The sequence below is a fragment of the Cydia amplana genome, chromosome 12 (genome assembly GCF_948474715.1).
Source record: "Cydia amplana chromosome 12, ilCydAmpl1.1, whole genome shotgun sequence".
Taxonomy (NCBI): Eukaryota; Metazoa; Arthropoda; class Insecta; order Lepidoptera; family Tortricidae; genus Cydia; species Cydia amplana.
Window position 1 is genome coordinate 14,084,001 of NC_086080.1, and position 18,709 is coordinate 14,102,709.

At 36.4% G+C, this 18,709-nt stretch overlaps 3 protein-coding genes across 3 annotated transcripts in view; all 3 read right to left on the reverse strand.

Annotated features, from left to right (window-relative positions):
* The window catches only part of LOC134653101 (G-protein coupled receptor Mth2-like), a 43,777-nt gene extending 41,215 nt beyond the window's left edge, over positions 1–2,562 (reverse strand). Inside the window, exon 1 of the mRNA XM_063508401.1 lies at positions 1,834–2,562. Coding sequence (XP_063364471.1) covers positions 1,834–2,259 — 426 coding nt within the window. The 5' untranslated portion in view covers positions 2,260–2,562. The remainder of the gene's footprint in view (positions 1–1,833) is intronic.
* Positions 1–18,709, reverse strand: part of LOC134653104 (G-protein coupled receptor Mth2-like) — a 222,907-nt gene that overhangs the window by 59,139 nt on the left and 145,059 nt on the right. The window lies entirely within an intron of this gene.
* The window catches only part of LOC134653116 (hemicentin-1), a 74,231-nt gene continuing 69,320 nt past the window's right edge, over positions 13,799–18,709 (reverse strand). The window contains exons 13-15 of the mRNA XM_063508422.1: positions 18,537–18,570; positions 16,731–16,867; positions 13,799–13,936 (exon numbers count right to left, since the gene is read on the reverse strand). Of these exons, the coding sequence (XP_063364492.1) occupies positions 16,738–16,867; positions 18,537–18,570 (164 nt within the window). The 3' untranslated portion in view covers positions 13,799–13,936; positions 16,731–16,737. The remainder of the gene's footprint in view (positions 13,937–16,730; positions 16,868–18,536; positions 18,571–18,709) is intronic.

The window sequence follows — 18,709 nt, forward strand, 5'->3', positions numbered from 1 at the left end:
TCAGACAGCCAAAATGTATGAAACAGACAATTTTTTTTTTTCAAATTTCGAGGTTGGTCCCATAGTAAAAGTTGCTCAGTATTATGAATTTACGAAGCTTTATCTTAAGGTCGATTCTAATTCAACAATTCGTTATGGTTTTAGACTGGTTTTGACACGATCTTGATGATTGTCTTGGTAACTAGCGCGCATCTCACGCGCAACTTTTGTCTTTATCTAGCATGCACCAATCAGCGTGATAGATCTTAAGGTCGTAGGTGTCAAAATAAGATCAAAAGCGTAAAAAGTTATTAATTCTGAATATACCTTAAGTACTTGAAGGAAAACCGTTAATTGTGTAAGTCATTGCCAATAATTGTTAATCGCACGCAGTGATGATTACCTACTTATACTGCATTGTATTTCCCGGAGGTGAATCTGCGAGTGTAATTATATCATTCTTGTAGACTTGTAAGCAGTATATAGTACCTACATATGTAGGTATACATATATACATACACAATAGTCTATGAGTTTAATAGCAAGAGGTATATTGATTTTAAACTTTTACTATTCTTACACATTACCAGAGACAAGGAATTAATTCACTTTAACATTACCTAAACTAAATCAGACCATATAAGAAAAATTTGCGGTTTAAAGTTTAAAGAGACGGTCGATTTGGTTAAGCAATGGGGCCCAGAATAAACTGAAGCATATGTGATTAAAATAGATTACGATGGTGGAAACTGAATCACGATACAATCTAGGTAAATGTTGAGAAACCCTGCAATGCAAATATCAACCTAACGTGAAAACCCTTTAGTTTAAAACATGCGCTACTATTCATACTACTTATTCCGTAAAATTTGTGCTGTGTTTTTAAAGAAACGCTGGAGGATAAAATCATGTTCAAAACAAATAAGCTCGTAGGTAATACGTGATTAAGTTCTGTTGAACAATAACATAATAGTATGTAACTCTTATCCTTCTTTATCAAAAGCATGTGCTTACAAAGGCATTTTTCTAATTACACAATAGATTAAGTCAACAATTTAAAGGTTATCATACGTTAAAAAGTCACGAAATCAATTTAAAAAGCATTTAAAATATTTGAAAAACCATTAGTAGGCATATACATAAGTAGGCATTTTTGTCCCAACAACAGGTACCTGTGTAGGTACATATGTAGAACAACTTGTGACAATGTCGCTTACTATTGTTTTCGTATGGTACAGTCAGCAGCAGAAGTTGCGGGCGAGGTGTTCAAAATTACCTTGACACGCTCTTATGCTCTTAACAATAAAGTCGCGTCAAGATCATTTTGAACACCTCGCCCGCTCAGCAACTATTGCTGCTGACTGTAGGTACCCAGGGGGTTTTGACAATGAAGGCAACTTTATACTTATAACCATACTCTTGCATTTCGCACCCATTACCTTGTATAATTTGACACAATGTGGCTCTATATCCCCCAAGGGCCCGTTTCAAGATAACGCAATGATATCTCTTAAGAGTACAAAAGGCGAACTTAATGCCATAAGACTTTCTCTGCCAGTTAACCTTATGAATAAGCTGAGAGTATAAGTTGCATATAAGTGGTGTGGGACACTCTTACATAGGTAGGTACTGTCAATGAGAATGGAAAGATGAAGAGAAGAAGAGGGAGAAGGGAATGTAAAGCCTGACCAGTAATATATATGTCAAGAGGGCGCTGTTATTCTCATGCATAAGGGTGACAGTTCAGTGTAATATGAAAAAAATAGTTCCCGTAAAATTCCGCAAAATGGCGCGTGATCATAATTATATTCCTAGTGACCTAGTCAGACTTTAAAAGCATATCAACAAACTCACCTCCTGAACATACCAGTTCAAGTTTTCTAAATAAAAAGGACAGCCGATTCCATACATCAACTTCACTTCTTTAATGTCCAACTGTTTCTTGTAAGTGTCGATAAAATTGAGAGTAACTTCATTATTTTGGACACGATCCTTCAACGTCCCCTGTGCTGGTTTGCATTCAGGATCAAGAAACTTCTTTATATAACCGAGAGGACAACATTTGACAAAACAAGGTTGACTTTTACAATCGCAGCCGAAAGTCTGATTAACACCATCAACTACTTTATTAAACACATAATGATTGGAAAACTGCAGTCCGTTAAGGTAATACACACCGTCCTGCTCAGCCGATCCGGTCAAATTGTATCGGTCCTTCTCCAAGCATTCAAGTGCATTTATCGTAGTAAAACAAACTACGACCAGCAGGAGCGTAAGCATTTTTGTGAAAGTTTGTTTTAAAACTTTTTCACTCGCGGTCTATTTGTGTTGATTCTTAAAAAAAAAAGTTTAAAAAAGTATTCGCGGTACCGGTGACGCGCGCTTTGCGCATCGGACTGGTAGAAGGCCGGCCAGCGTCTGGTTTTATTTTACTGAGCTGTGTGGTACAGGCACGCTCGCATGGCGACGTCATCAGATCGGGTGCGGATGCATAAAAACTTTACAAAAAAACTGACGCATTATCTCCGTGAATCAAATTGACGACTACCACTTTGATTCTTGCTGCAACTGTGTATGTGGGAATGAGAAGTTTTACGACCCCGGACTAGCCCGGACGTCTATATTTGGTTTGTGGACGGTATAAAAAGGCCATGTGCGAGTCGGACTTGCGATAAAAAAGTATAGGTTAGGTAGTACTTGATGCTTCAAATTAGGCGATTTAAAAAAACTACCTGCTACGTATATTAAGCTAGTCACCTCGTCAAGCGGAAGTACAAACTAATTAAGTTCTAAATATAATTAAATAACAATATTATTATCGACAGTATACCTTATACATATTTTTATGATGCTTATAATACAGTAGAACCCGCTTAAGACGATTCTGAAGGGACCTAGCAAAAAAAGCGTCTTAAACGGGAAATCGTATTAAACGTGAACAAATAAAACTATACGAATGGAAACATCTGACGAAATATTTGAACGTCAACTGAGGGTCCTTTTATTGGATAATCCACTTTATTCAGTAAATGAGTATATGACTTTGACATTTGAAATTGTAAATTGAATCGTGTAAATTTGACATGTTCTCATTTATTGATATTCAACGTAATGTATACTACCTAGTATTTATTGTATTTAGAACATGACGATCATTAAGAGATACTCGTACTTAGTTATTCCCGTATTTTGTTTTGACATGAATTGATAAAATTGTTGACAGAAGATTGATTATTTTTAAGACATTTTTAATTTGTATCTAATAAATAATATCATGTTAATGTTAATGACGATCATAATATAAATTCATGTAGATTAGTTTAGCATAATTTATAATGTAATTTCATATTATGAGAATAAATATCTAAATCTAAATCTAAAATCTATAATAATGGTGATAATGAGCGAATGAAATCTAAGTGTAGGAAGGTATAAGTACACACGCGGTTAAATAATCTAGGAACACTAACAATAGGCTCAACTAGAAAGTCGTGGAGTACCTGACTGCAAATAAATCTGGGAGCGATAGCTTGCACTCCGTGCTCCATAACGGTCAAGCAGGTGGCATCGCATTCTCACGCCGATAAGGACCCGACAAAAGATATTAGACGAGACAAAAAACATAAGGTTGCATTGCATAACAATACGACGGTTGTCAAAAATACAAACGTGTACATGGTGCGTAACAGGACGGATGGCGTTATTAAGCGAGACGCGAGTCGTATTAACCGTGAAAATATGTATGAAAACAGGCCTAAAGTTGCAGGGACCGGCGTAAAATGGCGTATTATGCGGGAAGTCGTATTAAACGTGATCGTATTAAGCGGGTTTTACTGTATTTACGGTATTGACTGTACCTACCGTGTGTGTGTAAACTGACGAAAAGAGCATCAAAACAGAAATCATTTGTTCAAATTGAACGTGCCGATGCCGTCAAACAACGGCTTACATTTCAGCAAGCTCGATGCGGCTTTTATGATCCGTCCGTCCGTTTTCCGGACGCGTTAGAAAAAAATAGAGGGCCTATCTATTTATTATTTGACTTGTAATCTATTTTTAGGGTTCCGTACCCAAAGGGTAAAAACGGGACCCTATTACTAAGACTCCGCTGTCCGTCCGTCCGTCCGTCCGTCTGTCACCAGGCTGTATCTCACGAACCCTGATAGCTAGACAGTTGAAATTTTCACAGATCATGTATTTCTGTTGCCGCTATAACAACCAGTATAACAACAAATACTAAAAACAGAATAAAATAAAGATTTAAGTGGGGCTCCCATACAACAAACGTGATTTTTGACCGAAGTTAAGCAACGTCGGGCGGGGTCAGTACTTGGATGGGTGACCGTTTTTTGCTTGTTTTTTTTTGCTTGTTTTGCTCTATTTTTTGTTGATGGTGCGGAATCCTCCGTGCGCGAGTCCGACTCGCACTTGGCTGGTTTTTTATAGAAATAGAGTCGATTATTAGACCTTCGAGATGGTTCGAACAACTTTTTACTACGTGTTAATTTCCGTGTTTTACGGTAAAGTTTACAATTGATTTGTATTATTTGTGCGCTGTGAAGTGGATTGGCCAGAAAGAATACAATTTTCTAACATTAGCACTAGTCTAGTTTTTGCTCGTGATGATATTTTAAATGATATATAGAGATTATTTCTATGTATTAGTAGAGCAGATACTAGAGTCAATAATTTTGAAGCGTAGCTCTAAAGCGCTATATTCAATCTAGAATATAAATTGTGCTCTAAAAAGAACGTACAGCGGCAAAAAATGTAGTAGGTATCGCTAGTATAAATAAACTAGGCTCAAATTTAGATTCTGCCAGACCAATTCTTAGTGTAGAAATAAAAACCGGTTGCAAAGAATGCGTCAGATTCGTAAAAAGTCCCGCGTTGTCTTATAAATGAGTAAAAAATAATCATAGCTTAAGTGCGTCAAAAGCACACCGATGTCCGTATTGATAATAACTAAAAAAATAAAGAAAAAAAAAAACGTTTATTCACTAATCTTACTTACAACTAATTACATATATTCTTCTGCCAAACCACGGAGTGGTTTGTTGGCAGACGAGGCTCCTAATAATAAATGTGTGGTCGTGGAGATTGCTCGTGGGAACTCTCCAGAGTTTTGTAGATTGATTGGCCCGCCTAAAATCACATCACTTGATTGGTTTTTAAGGCCTCTACAGACCTTGCAACAAATCACATGCAATTTTAGAGAATTGCCGGCTAGGTGCAACGAATTCAATGGATCGATGAAATGCCACAATACAATTTACTTATGGGTCAGTCGTGTAGAGGCCATGTGGCTTGTTATAGATATTTGGCCTCTTGTTGACTTTTAATCAACGGTCATTGACCCTGATTTTGAGCACTTGATTGCTAAAAGCTTGCTGTTATTATACCAATGTTAATCAAATCAACGGCCTCTGTAATAAACCAGTATAAATTTGAAATCCGTTTATACAGAATCCCCCTGGAAATCCGTTTATACAGAAACCCCAAGACTGGGCCAGGAATCAAAGTGGAAACAAAACGTGTATAATTTGAAGCAGATAGCACCAGTACTGTAACATACAACAACAGGAAGAAGATAATTTTATTAAACACCGGATATATGTGGGTGCCCTTAGTATTATTATAGTAAAATTATCTTAGGTCTATTGCGCAGTTCAGAATTTAAAAATTAATCCTTGGTCCCCCGAAGACGCCCAAACCTATATTGCTCGGATATGTGCCGAACATCTCGCTAAATTATTAATTAGTTATAAGTAATATTGGTTGGTTGTAGAACAGGTACAGCAGGGGCCCGTTTTTTCAAAAGCTTGTAACTTGTAATACAAGCCGATGTCATTTTTTGACAGCTCTTGTTAGAAAGGGACTTCCATTTGTATTACAAGTTACAAACTTTTGAGAAACGGGCCCCAGGTTGTTGTTTTTTAGGCTTAGGTACCCTCAGCCAAATTTTTCGAAGTGAATATTATATAGGTCATACTGAGCAACTTTTAGTATGGGCCTAGCCCCGAAACATCACGAAAAAAACTGGCGGTTTCATAAATTTTTACTGATCAAAGGTCGGTGTTTTCTATGAGAGAGCCAAAACCCAGGAAACTTTGGCTAAGATTTGAAAATCACTCCGTACCTAAATAATATACCTACCTACATATAATATATGCAGGGATTGCAGGGGAGCTAAGCCAATAGTTTTGCTAAACTTTGGCTAAGATTTGAAAATCACCCCGTACCTAAATAATATATTTCAGGGGAGCTAAGCCAATAGTTTTGCTAACCATAAGAACTAATAACATATCGGCTCGAGTGGTGCTATTACTATTTTCCGAAAATCGTTTTTTCCTAGTTGCGATTTCTGCCATTCGAAAAATCAGGAAAATAACCTATTGAAATATAATTATAATAGGAAAATATGCGAACTGGTTAAAAATGCTTCTGGGAAAGGAAGCTAGTGAGAAAGAATAAAATGGTAAATTTTGCGAATGGAAATATTGTTTCCAGTAAAATTCGATTTTCGGAAAATAATCGCTACTCTCATCAGCTCTACAAGCAATAAAATTAACCCCACCTTCGCCCAATTACTTAGCAACCGTTTCGGCAACGTTAACCGAAAGGGAGTCAGCCATAAAAACGTCAACTTAACGCGTCCCCGGTGTGACAGGATTAATTTGACGGACACGTTATAAACCTGTTAGACGGTAGGCACGGCTGACAGATTAATTAGCAACTTAACTTAATAAATTGGTTTAGAAGTAATTGACGAACGTTTTGTGTGGAATTACATATTTTTTTAACTAGAGGGAAAATGGTCGTGACGCGGTAGCTCAGTTGGTCGGACTGGTGTTTTGAAAGGTCGCGTGATTTTTCCTTTGTAACGATAATTTAAAAAACTTTTGTAATATCGCTTCCAGACGTCTCTGCTTGGTACAGTCGCCATCATATATATCGGAGCGGCCAAGGTGCTCACAAATATCTGAACACGCCTCTATTATCAAGGCGCTAGAGTGTGTGTTCGGATATTTTTGAGCACTTCGGCCGCTCCGATATACAGTGAAACCTGGATAAGTGAGACTTCAAGGGACGAGCAGATTTGTCTCACTTAAAGGGTATTTCACTTACCCAGGCTCTCAGTTAGCCAGGTACAAATAAATGTCTGTCTCATTTACAGAGGGTCCCATTAATAGAGGTGAGAATAGAGGATATATTTCAGTTATAGAGGTGGTTAATAAGGTATTTTGTTCTTTAAAAATAAATAAGGTAAAATAATCCTTGTCCCTAAATATTTTAAGTCTGTTTAAATATTTCTTTGAATTTATTTTGTGTGATTCTCCAAAGAATAGATTTTTTCAATTAAATTTGATATGGACTTCATTGCGTCTTAGAAATGTATTAAATGAAAATCTGTTTATTCGTGTTACTTATCAAAATTTCAGCTTTCGTTTCGATAGTTTTAACTACTTACATAAAGTAACTAAATGAAACTTGAAGTCGTTTAGACACAAGCAAATGCGGAATTTGTGCATAGACTAAGAGTAAGAATACTAAGAATTGATGAAATTGATCAATAAAGTCCAAGTTAGAGAGGTCATACATTGACGTTATCTCAGATACAGAGGTCAATTCCTATACAATTCTAAAAAAACAATTAGGAAAATGTAATCTTATAAATATAGTCTCAGTAAAAGAGGTAAAATACACTCTCTGTCTCACTTATAGAGGTAAATGTGACTATAAAATCACAACAGCTAATCCCAGTTATAGAGGTTCGTTTTATCTCACTAACAGAGGTAATTCAGTGCTAAAGTGTCGGGACCGCACCATGAGTCCCAGCTATAGAGGTTTCTCACTTATCCAGGTCCCACTTAACCAGGTTTCACTGTACCTATCTGATGGCGACTGTACAAAATTACTAATTTTGTTTGGTCACTGTGTACGTTGTACTTACTTGGTCACTAATTCCAATCAGTGTAATAACAATAAAACAGAAATAATATACGATAAGTACTCACCAATTGCAATCTAAATTCATGGTTATACCGGTAAAAACCTTCACAAGCTTTCCCGTAAACCGGAGTCAAGATATCATTCAAGTAAAGTTCAGTCACCGGATGATCAAAATAATACACTTTCCTCTTCACGGTAAATAATTCAGTATTATAACTAGCTGGCACACACTTTCCCAAGTTCCAATCAAAGTTAAAACCTCTATCACAACACTTACTGACGCATCTAGACACACATGTATTTTTTTCTCTAACACTGAATTGACAGTTTTGTACGGAAAAACAAAAGAACAGCAGGAAAATTTGTATTTGGAGCATGATGGTTATCGTTCACATGACCACTTGCAACCGTATCAGTAGATGTGATCCATCATGTAAGTAGTTTGCCAGCGTCCGGTATCGTAGCAAACATCATACCTACACCCTATCCCTAGTTTCTTGTTGACGTCAACGTCAGATGTAGAAAGTTTAGATGGAACACTCTTCTGATGTCGTGCTACTTTTTACGTGAATAAGGCAAAGAGTAGGGGGTTGTAATTTTAGCAGTCGTAAGCTTTATCTTTGGGTGGATACCTAGACCTACTTACAATAACCACTCATCATCTTCTTCGCGTTGTCCCGGCATTTTTGCCACGGCTCATGGGAGCCTGGGGTCCGCTTGGCAACTAATCCCAGTAATTGGCGTGGGCACTAGTTTTTACGAAAGCGACTGCCATCTCACCTTCCAACCCAGAGGGTAAACTAGTATTGGGATTAGTCCGGTTTCCTCACAATGTTTTCCTTCACCGAAAAGCGACTGGTTTAATATCAAAGTATATTTCGTAGGTACATAAGTTCCGAAAACCTCATTGGTACGAGCCGGGGTTCGAACACGCGACCTCCGGATTGCAAGTCGCACGCTCTTACCGCTAGGCCACCAGCGTTTTTTATTACAATAACCACTCAAATTCATGTAACGTTTGTTCGCACATTTAATGAGTACAAAATAGCCGTGGGTAATTGGATTTTCTTGAAATTATACATCGGTAAGTAAATTTTAAATCTCAAAACATTAATTGACGCTCGCATCTTCAATTTCGCATAATTCAGTATAATCTTTGACAAAATGTAAATCAATGTAACGTGCAATTTCACTTTTATTAACTAAATCGAGGAAGAGGTAAAACATTAATATCCGTTTCCCATTTCGTAATTAATTAGTAATTAGCCGACTTATAGACTGCGTTTTATGACATAAACATTTTCATAAAATATTTTACAATGTGGATTTTTTATTGACGGAAAATGCCCGGTGTGTGGTTTAAGTAAGGCACCCAGATAGCTGCTTTACCTATATATGTATAAATCAGGGCACTAAAACATTTAGTACCTACACAGTCTTTCCAACCTTATTAGGGTTGTCCATCCGTCTGTCTGTCTATCAAGACTATTTATATCGGGAACTATAAATTTCTAAAAAATAGAAAATAAGGTTAATTTGTACGGAACCTTCGGTGGGCGAGTCCGACTCGCACTTGTCCGGTTTTTTTTATTGTACTAAATCTATTTGATATTACGCTAGGAATCTGATAATGATTGACAAACACGTGAAGTTACACAAATTCGTTATTTCTATACTTACATGTGTCCCTTCTGTATCAAATAACTAGTCCTTTTTTTGACACTGCGATAAATGGAGCAGACGTGACTTTCCTCTTATACTTACATGGGGTTTGGGGAGAGGGTGTTATTCTATACGCGTGACGTCAACCTATCTTAATTGGGGAGGAGTCAATTCGGTATTATTTATGACGTAGTAAGTGTTATCGCGTATGCTCTCGAAGGAGCCAGGAGATAAAGCATTATATTTTTACAACAATGGGACAAATAAAATTATTTAGATTTTTGTTATTTTACGTTGTCGCATTACCGAGCTTTGTTCGGTCTCCCAGATATTATTCATTAAATTGACATATGAGATGTCGTTAGATTGGCCTCAAATACTGATGTGCCTAAAGGAAACTTTCCAAAATTGCGAAATGCTTCGGAAATTTAACGTAGGAAAAATTCGGAAAATTTCTTACATTTTTGTATGAGAATTGAAACTTTCCAATTTTAAATTTAATTTTCCCATATTTCCTAGTGAAAGTTTCATGAAATTTCCGAGAATTTATATAATTTTATGGAAACTTTCCGCAACTTGCACATCTGTAGCCTCAAACGTGGGCGTGGTTTAATTACTACACTAATTATATTTGACATCAGTCGATTTTTAAACTCTTTCCTGCCATTTTGTCATACGCAACTATATCAAGCACACGTTAACATTGGTACAAAGCTAGCAAATAAAGACCTTATGAAGGTTACTAAGATAGCGAAGGTACGCCATAGTATAATTACCTATTATAAGCTTGCAATATTGGTAGGGGAACGTGGGGCTTAATGTAAATGGGGTAAGTAGTAACGCTCAATTTTGACGGGGAATTAAAACATGGGGTAAGTTGTAACAACTCCATTTTTTTCAAAAAATGGCTGGTGTTCAAGATGCGTAAACATTTAAAATTATTTTTGAATCGGAATTAGTGCTTAGATAAATACTTTATAAACCCTCTTACTCAAAATCATAAAATTATACCTACATATTTTAGACAATACAGGTCTTTTTCCAAAAACTGTTACAACAAGCCCGCCGCTCCCCTACGACTAGTCCCCCACGTCGTCTTGTCAGTGACGCGCGCGGCGCCAGCCCAATATCAACCTTCGTACATTCCGACAAGGTTCACCATGACGCGCCGCACACGATAGACGGGGCGTTCAATTAACCAAGGGATGAAAGGCACTAATTTCTGCCGAGGTAGTTTGGTGCTCGAACGCAGTGAGAGCGCCAATAATCCGAGGCTGAAATGATGCCTTTCACCCGAGTTAAACACTCTACTTTTCATTTCGAGTACCTACGGGGAAAGTAAAATGCATGTGTTTTTTTAAAACATGACTAATTATAAAATGTTATAGTAAATCTTGAGGGTACTTAATTCAATCAACAATTTAGTCAAAAGTATCGTTATTTATGGAATGGGGAGTTAAATATCAGAATGGGAATTGTATAACAAATCCATTATAACCAAATTTCAGTTGCTTATCGTAAAAATAATCATAAAATCGTACTTGGGACGTAAAATGCTCTAGTGCAGAAACGTATCATTTTCTGCACACCTTTTAGTTTAATAGAACAACAATGACCCTCTTTCAGAGCATGAGAAATGAAAAGGGTATTTTGGCTTATCTACTTGTGATCTTAGTAATTAGTTTTAAGTACACCTTATTACAAAGCAATGTGGTTCAACTTAAACTCGCAAACAGATTGTATGACCGATTTTATAAAAAAAATATGATAGGTAGGGTGGAAAACACATCGGTAGATGTGACATCTCAAAATATAAAAAAACAACATTTATAAATTACAATTTATTTTATTTAATGTTGTTAAAATTCAACAATACAAAACATAAGAAATAGAAACTATACACAAAAGATGTAAATAGTAACGAAATACTAGTTCCTATAAGACAGAATACGTTTTAACAGAGTTCGGATAAAATATCATTAAGTACAGAATCATAAACAAAATGCCCACTAATCCACAGATAACTTAACTACATATAGACAGGCGCAAAGTCGAAAAGTGATTCATTTCGTAATATTTTCACTAGATGGTGCTGACACGGTGTCAGCATTTTGTACTCAATAGGTTTTTGACTGGTTGTGTTAAAAAATAAAAACAAATCTTGCTCTAGGTATTTTTTGTTTTGTTACTTTTTATGTGAATTAATCACAAATAGGCAACATACAATACAATACAAATACTCTTTATTGCACACCTCATTACAGAAAACAATACAGATAATACAGGAAGAAGAGGTTAAACAACAGGCGGTCTTATCGCTAAAAAGCGATTTCTTCCATACAACCTTCCAGGCAACATAATAATTATATAAAAATGATTTTTTGGCAGAATCAAGTAAGCTGAATATTTTTTAATACGCCAAAAACATTTAGCTTTTATGATTTTTTTTAAATAAAATAATTTATGCCACCGTGTCAGCATCATCTTTAAAGTGACTAGAGTCTACCCTAACTCTGCACCGTCTTTGACACGCCAAACGTCACATTTTCACACTGCGTCATTGTCAATGCCCAGCAGAGTTCGCGTGGTCCGACTGTCTTATGACGCCCGACTTTAGGCGTCCATTGAGTAGTTCAGTCATCTGCGATTATACTTAACTTAATAGAGAAATAATTTATAGTAGTATGGCCCGCTTAAGTGCTACAAGCTAAGAAGTCTAAGAACGCCAATATCGCATATCCTCTAGTAAGCATTATTGAATATTATATAGAGATTGTGTAAGATGTAAAAAGTCTAAAAGAAAATTACGTGCTTCAAATATGACGCCTAAACCAGATGGCGCTGAACGTCTTCGTACATTATGAGTTAAATTTGGGTGTCTGAAGTTGATGTTTGACAATTCAATGACCACAAAACATATCGTTCCAGCGCCATCTGTTTCGACTGTCAAATTTGAGGGCTCGTTTTTTTTCCTAAGACTTTATAGCTCTGTTACGATTAATAACTCTTCGATATTAGTAAACTGTAAAGTAGTAAAAATCTGAGCCTGACATTTAGTTTAATATTGAGTTTGTTAAAATGGTAAACTTTAATAGGTATGTCTTATTCTATGGTATAAATAGTCTTATTTCAGTTACAACCATTAGGCAGTGAGAAGTGGAACAACCAGTAAATGTAATAAATAAAAGCAGATAGCAAGACTTACGTCTATTCAGGTAATCACTACACTATGAGTAATTTAAATACTAATACAGAGATCTATGTGATAAATTTCTCATTCACATACAATCATAGGCTAGTTTCCTATAGATTAATTATTTTTGTTATCACATCAAAATTTAATTTAAAAAAGACACAAATAAAACCCTTGTCTCAATTTAATGTTAAAATAAGTTAACCTTTTGTTCGCCAAAGACGTAAACTGAAGCTCGCGGCTACAGCCCAATATCAACCTTCGTGCATTACGACAAAGTTTATAACATTGTAAGGTCGTGAAATGATCGAGGCGTCATAGCTTGTGAGATTCTTCCTAACTACATAGTCACAAATATAGGTTTAAAGATGTATGAAGAATAATTGTTTTAACTCTAGGAAACTAGCTTATTCAAATTTCTACAGCATCAGGGAACACGTGGTCTAAATAAGCCTGGTTGCCGTAACTTTGCAACGGCTTCGGCCTACCTTTACTACTATTTACAGACTGACCAACATTTGCACTATTCCTGTTAAACCTCGAAGCGATTTCTCTGACTTTACCTGGCCGAGGTTTGTAGTCTTCTGTATTATCTTGCCTCACATCGTTTTCTTCTTTTAACTGTTCAAAGGATCGCTCTTTCTCTAGTTCTTTATTAATATGCTTATAATCTTCACAAATCCAATCGCGGTTCGACAGTTTTTTAGCATCTTTATCATCAGCAAATTGAGTTTTCCTGTTGTCTTTCTTGCCTGAGTTGTTACGCTCATACATGCGAGAGTAGGTTTTAGATTTTCTATTTTGGTTATCTCTTGCGATGCCAAAGTAAGGGTCTTTTGAGTATTCGATATCGTTGTTAGTTTTGCATACGTAGCTACGATCGTTATTCTGTCGATCGCTTCTATTCGATCGTCTTAGTTTCGTCGGTCCCGATTTGAATGTGGTGAATCTATTTTCGAATTCGTTATTGTTAATCTCATTGAGTTGCGTGTCGAACGCGTGTGCTCTTTGGTGAGTTAGGGGCTTAGATAGCGACAAATGCTTTGGCGGTTCTCCGTGCTTATTAATAGTTATTTCGTATTGTATATGCGGGTCTAATACCGCATACACATTTTCTTTGGCTTCTCTCTCCAGCGAGTTCAACGCTGCCTGTAACAAGGAAAAAAACATTCATGACAAATTATTGTATTTCTGGCAGCTAAGAAATTAATTAATCCTGATCTATCAATTTAGTTAATACATTACACCGTAACTTGTACAGAATAACGTTGAACCGATTCTGAAGATCCATTAGTAGATCATATTGAACAATTTTTAAAATCGCAAAAAAAAAGGTATTTTCATACTTTTTGTTTTATTTCGGTTGAGGAGATCGTTAAAATAAAATGAAATTGAAACGATAGGTGTCAGGATTGATTGTTAGCCGCCTGGGACTATTAAGCATTAGATATAATCATTGTGAAAAGTTCGTGGAGTGCACACACTGTTAAAATTTTGTTAATATCAAACGGTTGCAAATAAACACACTTCAGTAAATTAAACGTCAGCTGCCTATTAATCATGCTTACAATTGGCGCAGAGTAATGTAAAAAGCAATTATGCGAAATGAGTTTTCTAGCCGTATCGGTGTAGTCGTATGTGATATAATAAATAGAGCTTTTAATTTAATACTACATTTTAAGCAGAATATGTGACTTTGACTTTTGAGTTTAATACTCATAGGAGATTAGTATTGCCAATCTTATTTAAAATTGTGCAATTTGGCTATAAGTAATTGTCTATATTTGGCTACATCAAGAACTTAGGTATAAAGTCTCCATATTGTGAGGTCTGTGAATTAACTTTTTCCTCATTTTAGGTCAAGAAAGAAATATTTTGACAATTGTCCGCATTAAAGATAAATAACAATTAAATTAGCGCAACATTAGAATCAAATAACTTTAATCGTATGAACAACGATGAAAAATTGCATAGACACATCATGAGTGAATTAATTCATATAGTGGTTAGATAACAAAATTTCGACTCTCGTTTGCGGTAGACCCTTAGATTGTAACTTATTCTGGGAGTGACGCCACCTACGCAGAGTTTCGCGTAATATTCCCTATTGGCCACTCCAAACAAGAATACTTCTTTTCGCTTGTTTCTTTATGATTTGTTAGGAAAGGCCTATAATTGTAGCAGTCACCGTACCATAACTTATTCAGCGGTTAGATTATTGTCGGGCCAAAATCAATGTGTTCGCAGAGTCGATATTTGACTCCTTTGACCGCCAAATACTTCAAATGTCGTACGCGGATACAGCCCAATATCAACCTAGAATAAATTTAAAAGTGGAAAAATTACTGTCTTCGCAATTCTTTAGCATCGTTCGCAGACGTTTCTGCTTGTTAAAAATTAAAATCAATATCAACCTTCGTGCAGTCCGACAAGGCGTTGTGTTCATAGAGTTAAGGCCCCGTAGGTTCGTGTTCTTCTCTTATTCTCACTGAGCGTAAGCGTGAGTAAGATGGATGTGCGTGCTTGGGACCTTGGGTTGTAAGTTTTAAAAAAATCGCTGAGATCCCTCAAAAATAAAATTGCTAATTTTTAGAAGCAATTTTGATATTATTAGCTTTTGGGGTTATTTTTTGTCTTCGCCTACACTTTTTTTTTTTAAATTTGGGATTTTTTTGTTATTTCTAGTCAGAATCACGAGCTCTTTCTATCCTAATAGGAGAAAAAAAGTGTCCCAAAATTTCGATCTTTCCATTTCGCGACCGCCATACAAAGTCTATGAAAAATGGTGACGGAATGGAAATAAAAACCTTAGGACACTTTTTTTCTCCTATTAGGATAGAAAGAGCTCGTGATTCTGAGTAGAAATAACATAAAAAGTCCCAAATTTGAAAAAAAAAGTGTTTTGGACAACAAAAAAAAAACGCCCTTTTGTGCTGATACAAATTATTTAAAGTGCGTTTAGACCTATGTTCGTGACTTTTTTTCTATCGAGCGAAAGTTAATAAAAAACATGTTTCGAATCGATGAAGATCCTTAGAGAAAATAAATATAGGAATAGAGAAAATCCTTAAGATTGCTAATACAATTTTTGGCAACCGTATTGCTATTTCAAAAAGCTGTACGATTTTTCACAAACTCTGCTCTCTGAACTCTGAACCTACGGCCCTTTAAGGCCCACTTGCACCATCCACTAACCCGGGATGAAGCGGTTAAATCGTTAACCCAGTGTCAAACTGTACTGGTAACCATGGTAACTCCAGGTTTAATCGGTTAGCGATTGCATGTTTTGGTTTTAACCCGCCAATAATTGACCGAAGCGTAGCGAAGGTCTACGTTTTGACTCGGGCATTTTGCTTTTGTATGTCCGGATGTTCTCCTCTACAGGTCACAATTCTCAACCGATTCTTGTGAAATTTTGTGACCAGATTCTATGAGTAAATATTTTTTTTTGTCGATCCCGTTTTTGGAGATTTTCAAAAATGGAGGAGTTGTGATACCTCGCGCTTAAACAAATAGTCGTATCGATATCATAAGAATATTTTCTTTTTGAGACATATTTACATAGTAAATGGCAAAAAATGCAGAAAATTTTTATTGCTGGTTTAAGCGGTATTTAGATATTTAGTTTGTACTCGAGAATGAGTAGCCGAATTTCGTCAGCTTAGCTAAGATCTATCATGGATTCATGGCGCATTTTGTAAACAATCGCTTTTTTTGTTTGCACACAGAAAGTCTGGGTTCGATCCCCAGTAAGACATAACTTTTTGTATTTTTTTTTTCACTTAAACTTCGTATTTTTTTTTTAATAAATTAAAATATTTGTATTGTTGATTGATCAAACCGCTGTGTGGCGCTGTCATCGTGCACGGTCCCAATAAGCTATGCTCGCGAGGTCTACAGCTCACAGAGCCACTAGTTATGATGGTGTTAGTATGTGCAGGACCTGTGCGTCACACGGTGGTGGGGGGCTGCAGCACGACGGCGGCGCGGCGCACCTGCAGCGCGCCGGGCGAGTACCGCGGCGCCGGCGCCGGCGGCTGCCCGCCGTACACCGCGTCCGCGGGCAGCACCGTCTTCTCACTGGGGGTTAGACATGGGTAACTCCGGAGTGATAGATAAAAAAGATATACAGGACGTCCCACGGCGATGCCACATGGAGGGAAAGTACCTTAAATATCATAGATAGCATATTTTGCTGAAAGAAGACTTCATTTTATTTTTAAAACTTAGTAAAGTTGCATTCATACTTTTTTTTTATAAATTTTATGGAAAAAAAATATCGCGTCATTGCAGGAAAAGTACCTTAATTGTTGTAAATGAACATCATACTGAAAGAAGACATTATTTCAATTTAAAAAAATAAGTTGAATTGCATTTTAAATAATTTCATGTTTAAACCGGGAATCGAACCCGCTACACGAGAAAAAAAAAATACCCTGTAGCTTTGTCATATCGATCGAAAGGCTTCAATGTGAGAATTACTTTTTTGCTAAATACTTTCCCTCCATGTGGCATCGCCGTGGGACGCCCTGTATATCTTTCTCGTTTCATGAATCACTCTTCTTGTCTTTACGAATCCGAATGTATCAGTATATCCGTACGTCTCACTCCCTCGGCGACGGTTTATGAAAGCGATAAGCGAAGTCTCGGTCGCGCATCGACCGAAGTAACACGAACGAGCGACAGCGGTCGTTCGGACGGATTCGGACGCGTCATTATAATTAACTACTCTCTCTCTCTCATGACTCAAAGTCAGCAAGTGCCGATGTTGCGAGCGGGACGACTGTTACACACGGATATAAAGATATAAAAGAGTGATACATATCCCAATGATAAAAAGATATATATCAATCTTTTCCCTCTACTGACACATTTCGCCCATGTCTAATGGGTTTTAATTAGAGATGCCCCGAATAGTGGTTTCGGCCCCTCTCTCGGCATGACATATGCGAACATTTTGAGTCACAATTATTATGAAAACTGATCGCCAACAAAGCTCAACGTTAGATGACGTTAGCTAAGATATATTTTTGTTGAGCAGAATTAATGAATAGAGTATAACAAATCAGACTCATGATAAAAATAAAAGGTTTTTTAACCAACAAATGCTCAAAAAATGGTCTTCGTATTTAACAACTTTCCAAGAACACATTCTAAATATACCTACATAGTTTTTGGTTATTTTTATTGTGCAATTTTTCTTTTTAAGTAGGTGCATCAGATATTCGGTATTCGGCCGAATAGTAGGCAACATTCGGCCGAATACCGAATATTCGGCAAAGTGGCCGAATAGGCCGAATACCGAATAGTTGACGAATATTCGTGGCATCTCTAGTTTTAATGTCATTTAATATACCTCCAATTTTTTAAGATTAGAATTTTTCTAACCTCAAAAGTAATGGTAATTAACTTTTTCTTCCAAAATGCTAGGGTTCCTATAATAATAATTAATAAATATTGCCGTAAAATAATATGTAAACGACGCTATAGGTAATTCAGTGCATAGTAGATTTTATTTTGGAGAAAAAAGTTACCACTACTTTTGAGGTTATTTAATTTCTGAAAGAAAGCGGGGTACCTATACTAGTACATAACTACTTAATTTAGGTGCTTTTAAAGATCCTTCAAGATCCGGCGCGTGCTGGAAATCGTAATAGGATCTTCACGCGAGCAGGTCCCAAATGGATGCACCTTTATTATGTATATACTAATTGGTAAAAGAGTATTAGGTACTTAAAGCAAAACTTACCTATCTAAATCATCAGTCTTGTATTCAACGCTCTCTGTAAAAAAGGAAAAAAATAATTATAGCTATTTAACACATAAGTATAAGTATTATTGCCCTACCGTTTCGTTGCAAATTTTACAAAAGCCGAACTAATTCGATAACATTTCATTTTACACAACGCATGAAATTAAGCC